Here is a 15,539-nt window from a genome sequence, read left to right as displayed (position 1 = left end):
GTGGTGCAAAGGTAATCGGCTGCAAAAAGCAACACAACAGAAACCAATACTTTGTCTTGTGATGATTACCTACATAGTCAGTGTCATTGCCTCTAGGCACCCTACCAGCAAGCGACATTTACACTGGTACTTGGACTGCTGACAGTAAATAAGTACATGTATCTTTATCTCTACCATATGCAGCGATTTTTTTTTTTTAAATCTGGGATCTGTGAGAAAATGATGCATCCATGTCTTAAGACATCTGCTGCGTGTAATGGCACAACTGCTGTTAGCCAGTCTGTGATGAGCAAGTGGCATGCCCCCACCCCTGGAGAACTGGAAACATGGTTACTCAAACAGTTATAAGCTCTGGGGTGGTCCCTAAACTGAAAAGGTTTTTCCCATCATTCTCATTCTTCTGGCATGCGAATAACCACTTTTCCACTAAGAGGAGTAAGAAAAAAAATATGAATCCTTAACTCCGAAAGCCATATGGGGACCACGAGGACGTTTCAAAGAAGTCAGACACAGGATAAAGATAACTGAGCAGGTTTCGAGAGGAATGAGCTGATAGTCAGGGCGTAGACGTGAGAATGGACAGATAGAATAGAGGGCAAGTGAGAAAGGACATAGCCATGAGCTGCTGGTCCACAGGGATGTTGTGCTGGCATGGTTGTTAGTGGGTCTTCTTTGTGGTTGACATTTGATTTCCCATGAAACGTGTTGGCATTAAGCATATCTATACCTGGGGACTCCGAATGGCAATATCCTTCACTTAGCACACCTCACAGACAGATGGGGGCCCGTCTGCTTTTCCTTGCTCCCTCCCCCACATGCTGAGAGGCTGGTCTCAGGCGTTTTGTCTATATGAGAGAATCTGGACCTGTGAATTCTGCTGGAGTCGACGACAGCCTCTCAGACAGCGGTTCACTTGATAGATGTAATCTAACATTGACTGAATAGCAGGGGAAGAAGGCAGCCTGGCTCCTCAAAGTTGACTTTGCAGGACAGACTCATGAAGGTCAGAATGACTTCTACCATGCCAGAAGGGCTGGACCGTGCGAACTCCGTGGAGATGCATCCATGCTCTGCCTCAAGTGCTTGGATATATCAGTACAATTCTACTCACTCTCTTCGAGTGTGTCTAAAATCCAACAGTAGTGATTGAAAAAAATTACCACTAAGCCACGCCCAGTTTAGAGAAGAAGCTACAGTTAGATGTTCAGTCTGTTAAAGAGTAACAAGGTATCTGTAGACACCCCAGGCCACCTCCCTAGCATGCATGTGCTCTGCTATCTTTGGCCTCAGCTACTTACAGTGAAGGAAGCTAAAGAGCTCACAGTGTCAGCAACTGGGCAGGATAAGCCCCTCATTCTTCTGCTGCCTCTCCATCACTTCATCTGTCTCCAACCCTTGCCTGGTTTCTTAATCTTTGATTTAGGGGCGAGACCGCACTGCACAAGGCCGCCTGCCAACGGAACCGGGCTGTGTGCCAGCTTCTGGTGGACGCGGGAGCATCTCTGAGACAGACAGACTCCAAGGTAACAGGATGAGTGAGTGCAAGCATCCTCCCACTGTGAGAGATTGCAGGCACGATGGCCTCCACTTGTGCCCGCAGTACAGGCTTCCTTTCTGTGCTCATGGGAGTGCCTGGAGCTTTGGAAAAAGGAGGAAAAAATAGAGTGCTTCATTTAGAGAAACTGCAGTTTAAATGTAGAAGCACAAAGGGAGGCTGTGCGTTTGCCTGTGGTACTTTATAGACCTCTATACATGCTAAAGAAAGACGGGGGACTCGAGGCATCCTGATGAAATACCAGCAGGCAAGGAGTGGGGAAGTGAGACCCACAACCAGAGGATGGGGATGAGGTGGTGTGAATGACCTAGTCTGGCTACTAGGGAGTATCTTTAGGGTTCATCTTTAGCACCAAATCTAATATAATTTAAAATCTATGATTTGCATTGCTCCATGCATGGGTGCCAAAGTGCTTGCCTACTGGTTGACTCCTTAGATGGGGGGGGGGACCACTCTTTGAGATGGCAACAGCTGCAACCATGGTATATCCACATCACTCTGTATCTGTCTACTTAATTTTAAATGCATGTGTGCATATTTATGTGTGTGAGTACATGGATATGCACCATGTGTTCTAGAGTCTATTGAGGCCAAAAGAGGTGTCAGATTCCCCGGAACTGAAGTTACACGTGGTTGTGATTCACCATGTGGGTGCTGGGAATTGAACCTGGGGCCTCATGTAAGAGTATTAAGTACTCTTAAGTGCCAAGCTGTCTTTCCGACCCCAGTCACTGTTAATTCATCCAAGTCTTTCTATGTGCTTTCTTACATTAGCATGCAAGCCACTACTCTTGATGGGTATGGGAGCCGAAAGCCAGAGGAAGAATAGCTATTGCACCATTAACTCTGTTGACTTGTAGCATGATACTGAGCCGGCAAGGCCTCCTCATTTGATGACAGAATATCCCGCTGCCTCAGTAGGACAATGTGTGACAACAAAGAGAAACAGAGTTCACTGCCCTATATAATTTTAATAGCCCAGTATTTTGCCTCACAGTGATACTTATATCAATGAGGCTTGAAACTTCGTTCCATTCTTAGGTCAGGTTCTAAATCTGCAGAGCATATAAGCACATTAAGATGGTCTTGAGACCAGAGGTTGTTAGTAGAACGTATAAGCCACCTTTATCAGAAAGTTCCCATGGATGGAGGGAGTGTACCAGGAACAGTCTAAGAGAACTGGATCTGGTGCCATCCTCAGCAGGATGAATTCACAGGGAACTGTCAAGAGGCAGTTGATGAATGGAGTATGGAGATCTTGTCCACTCCGAGGAGTGGACCAAGGACAGAGACAGAAACAGGAACAGACAGGAAGGCAGGCAGAGAGACAGACAGACAGACACATACAGACACACAAACAGACACAAACAGACACACACAGAAACACACACACACACGGAGAGAGAGAGAGAGAGAGAGAGAGAGAGAGAGAGAGAGAGAGAGAGAGAGAGAGAGAGAGAGAGAGAGAGAGAGAGAGAATGAATCACAGGAGTCAACCATCTGCCTGATAAGCACTTGGAGTTTTGAAGGACTTGGAATAGACAGCAAGAAAGGACCATCACTAACGCTATCTTTGTTTCAAAGAAGAATTTTAAGTTCTGGGTGAATGTGAAGGCTTCCATTAAGTAGAAGCAGGTTTTGAGCCAGCAACTATAGCTATGGCACATACACACAGAACTTGGAAGTCTGATCACTGGACTTGTAAACTCCATTAGATTTGATTTCATGGTGAGAATCTACATACATACAGTTTGGGCCCTGGACTTTTCTCGAAGGACAGCAAACCCAGTGACATAAGTTGCCTTATGAATGGACCTCTCATTCACTTCTGAGCCAGTTACATTACATGGATACCCTGGCAACCCTTTGGCATCCCTGCCCTCTAGGTGCCTCAGCTGCTCCCTAGCCTCATCAAACATACCTGAGCTCTATCTTGGTGTCTACATGATCTGTTTATTTACCTGTTTAGCAAAGCAGATAACGTGTTTCAAATGACAGATAAATGCTTAGTGTGCCATCCTTCCAGGATGAAGTTTCACTGAAATATTTTAATGTTTAACTGAATCCAGAAGTTCATATTTTATAGGCAGGTTTAGTCTAGGCCCCACTGGGGAGAACAGGCCTGACGAATGCAATTCAGACCCCAATATGGTTGCTGCCTACTTCTTACACAAAGGCTGGTCCTGTATACATTTCAGTTATTTCAAAATGGGGAAGAGACACAAGAAACAGAGACAAACCGAACATGAAGTCTGGCCTGGGAACAGTTGTCTTTTGTTCTCTAAGTTTCTTAGATAAATGGACTCCAGGTATTTGAGACTTCTTCCTATTTTGGGTTTATATAAGTGTATACTTTTTTTTTTCAAAATACAAATAACTTTGATTTTTATGATCGTACACAGAAAACTAAAATGCAGAATAGCTTACAAGAAAAGCAAAAGTCACTTGACATCCTCCTCCCTTAGACATAATATGATTAAATTTAATCTCTATTTCCATGTAGGTATGTCTGCTTGCTTCTCATTTTTAAAACCAGTCGGAGTCATGCCAGGCACCCTACTGGACATCATAACTTTTCACTCAAAATTTTGCTCTGTAGATCTTACCACATTGTCATCTACCTGTGCATCATTCCTTTTTAAGTACCCTTTAATCTGACCATTCTGTAACGTGGTGCTAGATTAAAGCTGAACATACTTGTGAGTGGAACTTCTCTCAGCATTTCTAGGATGTAAGCCATATCCTCGGAGATCATTCTTAGCAAGAATTCACTACAAGTCCACTCAGGTTCACTTTACCCTACTTTTCTGAATATTTGGGAGGTGGGGATGTCAACCTCATCATTATCAAAGTCAAGGCAAGATGGTCTACTATAGCTGTGTAAAAGTAGTATAGGAACCTCAAACTAGGGATTTAGTGTTCGGTGCAGACTGAAGGAGTGAACTCTTAGGAAAATGAGTTTTGAGACAAGCGAGGAAGTCCCTGCCGGATGCTTTGTGCGTTACTGCTGTTCCTCTCTGCTTCTTTTACTTGGTTCACCGTGTTTAGTGAAAAGAAACCCTGAACTATTATCCGGAAATAGAATCCCTGTTTCATCCAGTACTTCCCCTGTCTCCTTCTGAAAAGCACTTGGCTTTCAAACTCCCTGCACACGGTTTCTCCCCACGGGCTCAGGGAGAGTCTATGACGTCCCCACAGGCTCAGGGAGAGTCTATGGTGTCCTGTTTACTGAGATGCATGTTCTGTCGTCACCCTTTAGTTTACCAGCACATGTTTATATGACCCCGATTATAGAAGAAAATGGATTTGAAGCGTCTCGTAAATTCTGAAGCATCCAACATGTAAGGGTTCTTTGGAGGGACTCGTTGGCTAGCCCAAGTCTGTGACCTATGGGTATCATCTCTCTCCAGCTATTTGTTTTTCTTCTGTTATCTATAGGGAAAGACACCCCAAGAACGAGCACAGCAAGCCGGGGACCCAGATTTGGCAGCTTATCTAGAAAGCCGACAGAACTTTAAGATCATTGGCCACGAGGACCTGGAAACTGCTGTTTGACCCTGGCTGACAGGCACAAAGAACTCGAGCAAGCGTATCACCTACGCCCTCCCAGCCACTGGGCAGCTCCCCTGGAAGAAGCTAATGGAATTCATATCGGCCTCTCTCCCGCAAGGATCTATCTGAGACCACACCACCGGGTGTTCAGGGCTACCAGCATGTCCAATAGGACATGATAGCCCATTGAGAAGGAGGCAGGCCACCTGGAGATTTGTGGAGTACGTGTTCCACAAAATTTGATCCTTATTGCTTCCAGCAAGTAGCATGAACTTCTGCGTTCACCTGTCTAATTGATTTCAAAGATTCTGAGGATGTTCACACAAATGGCACTGCTCCCTCCTCCCCCTCTGCATTCATCTTTCCCTTCTACCACATAACCTTACTGTAATCACCCACCGATTTAGAAAATACACTGTCTCCTCTCTTTACTTTCAGTCTTCCAACCACAAGGTTGTCTGAAGGTCTTTTGAAACCCTCCTGGATGTCTTGCAGAAACATATCTGTAAAACCACTTCCATTTGCAGACTAAATATACCAAGACTAGTTAGTGGCTTTGCATGTCCCCTACCCCCTCTGGTTTCATCACACAGGAGCTGGGAGGTGCCACAGGGGTAACGTCAACGTGTGTGCTCTGTCTTGCTCTGTCTCTGAGGTGTGGCGGAGCAACATGGGAGCTGCCTGTGCTTGAAGTACTGCAGAGAGATTGCCCAGGGGTCATCCCAGGCAGCTGGGCTGTTGGTGATCAGAGGACTGGTTCAGCTTGGGCTGTTTGTACAGCTCGGTACTGCCTATGTGTAGCCATCTCTGCCTTCTGCTGCAGGGGAGATGTGTCTGGGAGTCGGTGAAAGCCCATAGCTAGTTTACAGAGCCATGCGATTCTAAGAGCTGTTTCAGGGAACAAGGTTGGGCCCGTCTAGGACAGTGGTTATAGGAAATGGAGCCTTCAAATGTTTAGTCCTAAGCTTTGCAAAGTGGTAATAGAAAGCAGCCTAATTGGCTTGGGAAAAAAAAGGTAGCAAAAATAAAAGTAGCAAAGTATGTCACAACAATATACTTCAGTAGGAAAACAGCCTTTGGCATTTTGGGCTAAGGCTAATGACTGCCGGCTCTTGGATACAGTGGTGAGAGGGGTTCAGGTTTGTTTTTTCTAAGAGTTCAGTTTTCAAGGAAGGCTTGACCCAAGGACAAAGCCTCATTTCGCCAGTTCCGTGGTCAGACGCTCAGGATGTCTGGCCCTTCCTAGTCTGTGCTTCACTCGTGACTTTTTAGGTTCTGAGATCATGTGTGATGACCCTGTTTTCCATGTATTTGGGCGTTTATTAAGCTCTGCTCCATACTTTATTTTCTCCTGTCGCGAATTTCTTAATATAAACCACTGTGGCAGAAACGGCTTTATGAGATCATCCCTTCTCTTCATGCCATGGATCTGGAGGGATCCGGTAATGAAGAGGACGGGGAGAAATCGCTTTCTACTCAAAAATCTCCGAGTTAGGTGAGGGCCACAAACACAAGTGGTGTATCTGAGGGCTTTTTATTCTGCTTTCTTTCATTTTCTTTTTCTCTTACATACAGGAAAATGTTTTCCTCTGTGTTTCTGCATGTGACCTTTAATCTCACAGTCCAGTGGGGACAATTTGTTTATCAGAATCACATATCATCATTTGGAAGAGATGGATATAATATACCATATTAAGTACAAGCAGGCTTTGAGTGGGTGGGGGCTTCATTACCAGAGACTCCCTAAAGTCATTTCAGGACCAAACTTGGCATCATTTCTAGCTGGGGGAAAAGGCGTTGGCTAAGAGTAGTGTGTTCCTAGGCATCCATCTCAGAACTGCAATTTTCTCTTAGCTTTTGCAGGGAGGGGAAGCAGAGGGTCTGGACTCGATTGTCTCGAGGAGCTGAGGTCACTGGGTTTCTGTTAGGACTTTTTCAGTTGTTGGGGCTGTCAAGGAAATATTGTAATGACAAATATAATCCCTAGAAGGGACTGGAACCTGTCTTTGAATGGAGCCTTCCTTCTCCTAGATCGAGCCAAACATTTGGCCAAGCAGTTGGTTATCCAGCTGGCCAGTGCTGAGATGCAGGACTATATTTTCATTAACCACCATCTCACATTTCTCTGAGAATGCTTCAAAACAGCCCAGAGAAAACTTAGGATAGAGGTGGCTATGGGCCAATCCCAATAACTCCAACGAAGGCACGAATAAATCCCTGGCATGAAAGTAGATGCAGTCTTGACTACTGCAAGGGTCCTGGTACATGTAGAAATTGCACCCCTCCCCTCACAGAAAGAGAAAAAAATAGATTCTACATTATTGTTGAGGAAGGAGCAATGTGCATGATCTGTCTCTGGAAAAATAGCACCTCTAAGACTTGGTGTTTCAAAATCAATGTGAGTAGAGAAGCCACAGATTTTTATTATTTTATCATTAAGTCTACCTCCTGTAGGCTTTTTAAAAAATTATTTGTTGTGTGTGGTAGTTCTGAGCATGAGAAAGAGCTAAAGCCATGTGGTTCAGGAGTGCCTGCCATTGCTTAAGTATATAGTGTCCCATTTAGTGAGCCAACAGGAGGTACAGAAGAAAATGGTACAATCCTGACCTTGCTAAGTTTCTCAGACATAAAAATATGTACCTACAGGAAAAAATGTTTATGCAGCGAGCTGGGGCTGTGTTGTAAGAAACAGGCAACCTAGCAAGTCTCCTGTATCCAGTTCCTTGGGTTGTAGAACTGTCCTCTTTGGAATTCCTCTTTAAGTTCAGCTGGTAGGAGGATGAAGAATGAAATGTTATTAAAAGACAGATTTTTAGTGCTGTAAAGGTAATCATTTTTGTAACCCCATATTCCACAGGCCATGAAACATTCGCCCAGTCCTTGCCCCTACCACATTCACTAACGTGACAGAGGCCAGGAGAGGATTCATTAACCTAGAAGGCTAAACATAATGACTGGGGATTTTTGCTTTGAGATTTCTGGTCACCTCCATAGAGGTGATAATTGAAACCCAATGGGAGTTCCAAAGCAGAATTCAGCTGCAGTGAAATTAGTAAGAACTGGCGGAAGGCCCCTGTATCATGTTGCTTTCTACCTTGCCAGAAACTGCCCAGGCAGATTTGGCTGGGTTCTAAGATGCTCAACAGGGCATTACTTTTCCCTGGAACCTGGTAGAAACTCCTTTGCCCAATGGGTCTCTGAAATGTATTTGCTAGAATTCCTAGAATATTCATGTCAAAGAAAACAAGGGGTGTCAGTTTCCTTTGATCATATGACAATGATATGAACACACATTTTAGTTATGGAAGTAGCTAGCACATGCATTTTATACAAGTTCTAACTCCACGGAAAGTGTCACATGCAGCGTGAAGTCATCCTCTGCTGGTGTGTCTCAGTCCCCAGCAAGAGACACCGTCAATGTGGACAAACATGATTGCTTGTAGGTTATGTCAGAAATATCTTGCTCATATACATATATATCTGTACATGTACACGCATATCCACCCATCCATAAGTAGAAATTATTTATTTGTATACATATGTGGACATATATGCCATACACACATAATGCATATGTTTAGACAAGAAGACATTCTAAAAGCATGCCAATCATCTTTATGTGTATAGTTAACACTCATAGGTGATGACACAGAATTTTCATTTAGCTGTTATTTCCTCCATCCCTGAGCTTACTTCTACCCATACATCACTGTAGTTGCCCTTGGCATTGGCTACTGTCAGAGTCATAAAGTCCATGACCAATAAGTCTTCTGATTATTTGTATGTTGCCTCCCATGATGCATGAAACCAACCTTAGCCCTGTGACTTGTCTACTTTTGGCTCTCAGAGGAGTAAAGGAGAATTCTTTCTTTATGACCCCCTCACTCCTCTAAAGCTGAGTCGATAAGCTTTCTAATGCTATTTAACTAGGGCAAGCTATTGTCAGGAAGGGGATAGATACTCGGGTGTGGTCTGGGGGTTGGAGCAGCTTGTCTTCCAGTAGGGGAAGCTAATTAAATCATTGAGCACAGCATGGTGTTTTATTCAGTTATGCTCTTTAAAAGTAAAAATAGATCTTTGTGAAAATGGCTCATCATAACCACCAACTAAGACTGCTAATTGTTCTCTGCAGCTAAATTATGTTCCTGTTAGGAGAAGAAAGACCATGTATTAAATTAGCTCTCTGAACACACTGTAATATGTATTTAGTATAAGCGCCCTTCTGCCCACATCGCAAACATACTGCCTTTGAATCTCTCGGTGCTTCTCAGCACTGAACTCCACATTCAGGTGATACCAGGTCCTCTTCCTGTGCCCCTGTCAGTGCTCATTTTCTGTCCCCCATTCCTGGCACTACTGCCTATCACTTTGTTTCACAGCTGCCTAAATCTTCCCCAGATGTTATGATCGAAATACATATCAACATGAAATTTCCCTTGGGGTCAAGTATCTATGTTGCCCGAAGGATAGGCACATGCCTCCTGACCTCAGCTATCTGACAGAATTATGACACACTGATTCTTAGAAGCAATCTGTGAGGTTGAGTTTATTTTTTGTTCTAGTCATGTGAGAGGTCACATCTATAAATTGTTCCTTCATTTGAAAGGGTGTAAATGACGTGCGCTTTTAAAATCACCCAGGGGACAGGATTATATATGGGTTATACTCTCAAGAGTCGTCTGTGGTTTCTTTTAAAAGTTGTTAATGCAGTTTAATGAGAAGCCTAAAAACAGAAATAAGCGAAGGATACCACACTGGACAATCCACTCACCCAGAACATTGAAATTCATTATTCTGGTCCCAAAGAGAAAACAGAGAACAATCATAAAGCTATTAAGGCAAATAGCTTACAGTAGAAACTTGGATGTTGGATGATGTGTTCCTCCAGGAAGTACTTATTATATATACATTCAATCATGATCATCCAATAATATAGTCAAAAACCCATCATGTTTACAAGTATTTCAACATTTCTTTCAAAATATTTATCTCTCACTGTGATGCAGATTCAGTAACAACATAGCTATCTAAGAATGCTAGGGGTAAACAACTTAAAGGAAGTGGTAGACAGAGATCAAAAGACAAACTTAAACAGTTGAAGTTCTGTAAGTTGCATGTGTTTGGACTTGAGGATACCTCAGCAATGCCCTGAAAGTTCACCAGGATCGTGTTATTTTTGTTACTCTTTGTTCTGTGTGAGAAAATCCAATAGTATTATTTTTGTATTTCCATTTCCTTGGAATCCTGGTAAAGTTCTTAAAAATATAGCTGAAACTTTGACCTTAAGATGAAACTTAGAAACCCTACTTAAGGAAGGGCTAAGAGTTATTTATCCCAGTCCTCAAGAGCAAAACCAGGAGTAATAAGCAGAATTTTCAGTGGGTTGTGATTAAATATAAAGAAGATGAAGTATGAGTTGCCAAATAGTGCAGTGAGCATCTGTACAGAGTCACAGACTTTCAACATCTGGAAATACTTAGATGGAGGGGATTTGGCCATCTTTAGGCATGTCACTAGAAGGGATTTGTGATCTGAAGGGAATGCAAATTAGATTGTTGTTTTCTTTACCTCACTTTGAGAATGGCTTTGTCTGATAGCAACATTTGATCTTAAAAATTAATGGGAACCTTGATTCCTTAATTAAAACATCACTTTATACATAAGGAACTTGAAAATGTTGGAGTGGGTAGGCTTTAGTTCTCATTTTAAAAAATTAAAACCAACTAAGCACAGATTCAAGAATTCAAGGGGGAAAAAAAGGAAAAGCACATAAGGAGATAAAATTGCAAAATTCCTCTGAAAACATTTTGGGTGTTGATGAATATTCGTGGACATTTCCAAGTAAAGCCTTATTGGAAATCTTGCCATTCTTCCAATATATATATATATATATATATATATATATATATATATATATATATATATATATATTTTAAAAGTGCCGTGATTTGAGATTCTTAGAATTAACTGTAACCTAATCACAGAAAGAAATTCTGCCTCAGGGACATTTAGGAGCTAAGTAAATGTACATGAAAGGCAACGTGGAAACTCCCTTGGTTTCTGGTACCAGCATGGGAACTGCAAGGGATGATATATAGAACAAGACAGTGGGGTAGGTTTTCTCTTTGCCTACAATATTCTAGCACCTGGAGGCCAATGGTATCCGATTTGGCTGCCTTTGGTAATGGGAGCAACAGGGACTCTCTCATGTCTCAGCTCTTTATTGAGACACAAGTGTGGTTTGCAGTATAAAGCAATTAAACAACAATCCAAATATGGTTTATCAACAACTTTCATAAGATTGTTTAAGTCAGAGCATTTATAGTTTGATGTATTTTGACACCTCTGAACTTTGATATCTGTTAGAATTCAATGCGGGAGATAACACAGGTAAGATATTCTAAACTGGGTTCCAGCATAGTGAATTCAGCCTGCACAGATTCACACAGTGACAGGGCCCCCACCAGATAAGGCATCTGTTGAAAGTACAGACCAGCATGCCTCACATAGATGCTTGCTAGGAAAACAGTTTCCACCATTGCCTTCAATGGAGCTTTATATCGGTTGTTCAGATTTCCATGACATGAAGGTTTCTCCATGAATATATATATATATTTCCACAGCCAAGTTGAATAGAACCAAGAGAGATATTAAAATTAGAATTCTAGATTTTTTTTATCAAGAGGCATGCCAGTATGGACATATTTCAAACACAAACGTATTTAAAGTTTAGATACTGTGGATAAATTCTATGCAAAAAAAAACCTAGAGGTGAGGGTTGATGACTCATCTATTTGTGATTCTCATTCCCACCCCTCCCAGTGTGTGTGTGTGTGTGTGTGTGTGTGTGTGTGTGTGTGTAAATGTGTAAATGAAAGTACTCTTTTACATCCTTTGAAGGCTGATGTTGTTTCAGAATGCTGTACCAAAAGGTGTTGAGAATGGCCCTATCACTCAGAGAATGATTGATCTGTTTATGGGAGGGTGTGGGTGCAAAGCTCATCCTACACAATCACATAGTAGACATTCAGACACATGAGAAACCATGCTGTGCTTGAACTGGAAAGAATAGATAATGTTCTTCCATTCTGATCCCATATTCTCCCAGGATCACCTATGGGCAGACTGTTGAATTTGGAGTAGGATATTTGATCCAAAAGAAAGAAAGAAAGAGAAAGAAAGAAAGAAAGAAAGAAAGAAAGAAAGAAAGAAAGAAAGAAAGAAAGAAAGAAAGAGAGAGAGAAAAGAAAGAGGCAATGTTAGGTTAGGAATAAATAATGTTTAAATATCCGGAGGAGACTGGCTGTTTGGTGCTGTCTGATCCGTGTTCTAAGGCACAATGCCCTTTAGTCTACACTCTTAACCAAGGACTGAGCAGATGAAAAGAGGCACAAAGCATGGGTAGCCATATTATGTAAAGTTTTTCATTTCTAAACATTGCATCCAGAAAAATCAGTTGGGCTTCCTCGAGAAACAACATGTGTTTTCAACTGTTTCTTTTTGTACTTAGGTGAAGATAAAAAGTCAGCTCAGGAATCATCGGAGAGTCCATCCTTCACTGTGAGGGAACTTGGAACACGATATCCTGTTTCCCAGATTTAGTTTTCTGTTATTTTAGAAAGTAAACCTTAGATCTCATTCACTCCTGGGTCTCTGACATTTAGAGGGCAGATTCTTAGAGAAATCAAAGGCATTTTTGAAAAGGATTGTTCATGATAAATACAGCCCACATCTTTTAGAAGCAGACACTTTGTGAGTTTAAATATTTGTGCATTCTCATTCTCTCTCTCTCTCTCTCTCTCTCTCTCTCTCTCTCTCTCTCTCTCTCTCTCTCTCACGCGAGCACGTGCGCGTGCACACACACACACACACACACACACACACGCACACAGGAAAAAAGAGGGAGAGAGAGTCAGTTTCCCAAGTCTGAAAAAGATACATATCTCACTTGAGGTCCAAAGTCACAAATTTAGGACATAAAATTAATATATATATATATATATATGATGTTTATATATAGTTAATATATTAACATATATATATATATACATATATATGGTGTTTATTTTTTCTTTTCTTTTTCTACTTGCTGCCCTTTTGTTTGGGGCTGGGGCTTTTGAGAAAGAACTGAAGATGCCCATGTGTTTCTGGCTGTAAAGAGACAGGGAAGCTTTTCTACACCTCTGTGACCAAATAAGATGCAAACGCCTGTCAATTGGCTAGTGTTTCCATAATATTTTTATTTAAGGAGATTATAGTCTTAATTGACTATCTTCTTTTTTGCCCATAATGGTAATGCCTAATTCCGACTTCCTGGTTTTCTGCTGGGGTAGGGTGGGGCGTCAGGGTTCAGGTAACTAGGGAACATATACTATCCAGAGTTCTTCTCTGAGGGAGCTTTTACAACACCATTTTCTCTTCTCTCCTGCCCCACTCCTTGTCCTTGGCTTGGGAAAGAAAAATAAGAGCAGAGCTATAAGAAAAGATAAAAATAATTTTTAAAAAGATTCTCAGATGTTGTACAATAAGATGACTCTGGCATTCTTGTAGATTCTCACGGCAATTCACAGATAGCATACAAGCTCAACAAACACTGTCCTCATAAAAATCCAACGTAGGAAGCCTGGCAACTCACAACAAACACACTCAACATTTTCCCCAGAAAAACCCAGTATAGGCAGGAAACTTCTACAGAGTGACTTCAGGGAACGCTAGCTAGAGGTTTTGGTTCACACTGCTTAGTAGAATTGGATTGGATGTGGAATTTAGGGGGAGAATGGGGGAGCGGCTAATGGAGGATCCATGGAGTAGAGCTCCCAAAGGAATAGGATAATGTTTGAGAATTTCTTCAACTGCTCACAGGTTAGACTCGTCACAGATTTGTGTTGGCCCATAATAAAAGTTGAGAAGAAAAACGATCAACTTGAAGAATTTCACCCACACACTTAAATGCAGTTTCATCTTAACTATTAAAGTAGGCCTTGTTATTTGGGGATACAAACCTAGCCTTTTCTCTTAAAAAAAAAAAAGATAGATATGAGCTATTTGCAAGTAATCTCCGCTGAAGTGAAAGCAAAACAAAAATTGCAAAACGCAAAGAAAGACAGCCCTGCGTTGATTTGGTCTTTCGTTTAAATTCTTGAGCAGTTCTCACAAATGGATTCTTCAATATATAGTGTTTAAAACATTTTCTCACCTGATACATACTGCACCTTGTATAACACGCCCAAATGCCTTCTTACCTTTGGCTTTTATTACTGGTGACATTTTTCCTTTCTCGCCCTGCCTCCACACTTCTCACTGGGGTCCAAATCAGCCTCATATTTGTTAGCTAAGCTGGTTTTGGTTTGTTTTGTTTGTTTTGTTTTTGTTCTTGTTGTTTTTTTCAAATTGCCAGTGGTTAAGTGGACAAGCAGGATGCTCTGTGGCCCACAGCTATCTGAAAGTGAGGATGTCTTTCCTGTGAATCATTAAGTGGTTGGTATTGCCATCAGGACGGAAGTGTTTGATATAACTTGATTTTCGGGAGTGAAAAGTCTTTTCCGGCATGCCAGGACCATCCTGGCTGCGTGAGGCTTGTTCACAGAGGCTCCATGTTTATGAAGAGTTTAGTCATGTTCTAAAGGGCTCGTTCATGCTTTCTGATTCTGTCCGAAACCATCCCAGAGCCATTGCCACTGCAAAGCTGGCAGCTGCAGGGTGGGATCCCCCGGTAGTAGCAGCTATGGCAGTAGAAGAGGAAATATTATTTCCAGGTAAAGTGGGATCCGGATACTATGAAGTGGAGGGAGGGTGGGAGGGAAGGGTGGGTTGGGGAAAGGGAAGAATGGAGTTTTTTTGTAATAAAGTCATAAAGTATTTTTCCCTAATTTTCTCGCATTTCCTATTTATATAAAGAATCTCGATCACTGTGTTGCTCTACAGAGATTTTCAATGGAATTAATTTGGGAGACTGAAATAATCTCTGAAAATGAAATTGACTAGTTATACTTACTTTTTGGACACTTTTTCTGTATTGTGAATTGTGTGGAAATGTACAGAATAAAAATGAAATATAACTGATTTGTTTCTCTTCTTTCTTGTCCACAATATAACAGATGAGAATACTAACCTTAGCTTTAGTTTAATTAGATTTTGTTTTAGATCAAAAGGTAAATAAAGAGTTGCCAAAAAGGATCCTAAATAAGGTAAAATATTTTTGAAAAATTAAATTTCTGCTTTTAGAATAAACTAATGAGATCATGTTTACCTTCTGGTCTCAATAAAAACATATTATAAAAGAATCATTGTTAAAATGTTGAACTTCAGGTATTGAAGACTTGGGTCCCTAAAAAATGAGACTCAAATGACACAGTTCCTGATCACCCCCACCTTACAGACTGCAGATTGTCTCCAGCAGTGAGACAGATCCTGGCAGCCTTCAGAGACAGGG

At 41.6% G+C, this 15,539-nt stretch overlaps 1 protein-coding gene across 4 annotated transcripts in view; it reads left to right on the top strand.

Annotated features, from left to right (window-relative positions):
* The window catches only part of Dgki (diacylglycerol kinase iota), a 454,067-nt gene extending 445,195 nt beyond the window's left edge, over nt 1-8,872 (top strand). For all 4 annotated transcript variants that reach the window (XM_038320431.2, XM_038320432.2, XM_038320430.1 and 1 more), the window contains 2 exons: nt 1,424-1,523; nt 4,994-8,872. In XM_038320431.2, coding sequence (XP_038176359.1) covers nt 1,424-1,523; nt 4,994-5,110 — 217 coding nt within the window. In that variant the 3' untranslated portion in view covers nt 5,111-8,872. The remainder of the gene's footprint in view (nt 1-1,423; nt 1,524-4,993) is intronic.
* Nucleotides 8,873-15,539: the final 6,667 nt, after the last annotated feature.

The sequence above is a fragment of the Arvicola amphibius genome, chromosome 2 (assembly GCF_903992535.2).
Source record: "Arvicola amphibius chromosome 2, mArvAmp1.2, whole genome shotgun sequence".
In the NCBI taxonomy this organism is placed as follows: domain Eukaryota; kingdom Metazoa; phylum Chordata; class Mammalia; order Rodentia; family Cricetidae; genus Arvicola; species Arvicola amphibius.
Note: the sequence above shows the minus strand (reverse complement) of the source record. Positions and strands in the feature narration are given on the sequence as shown.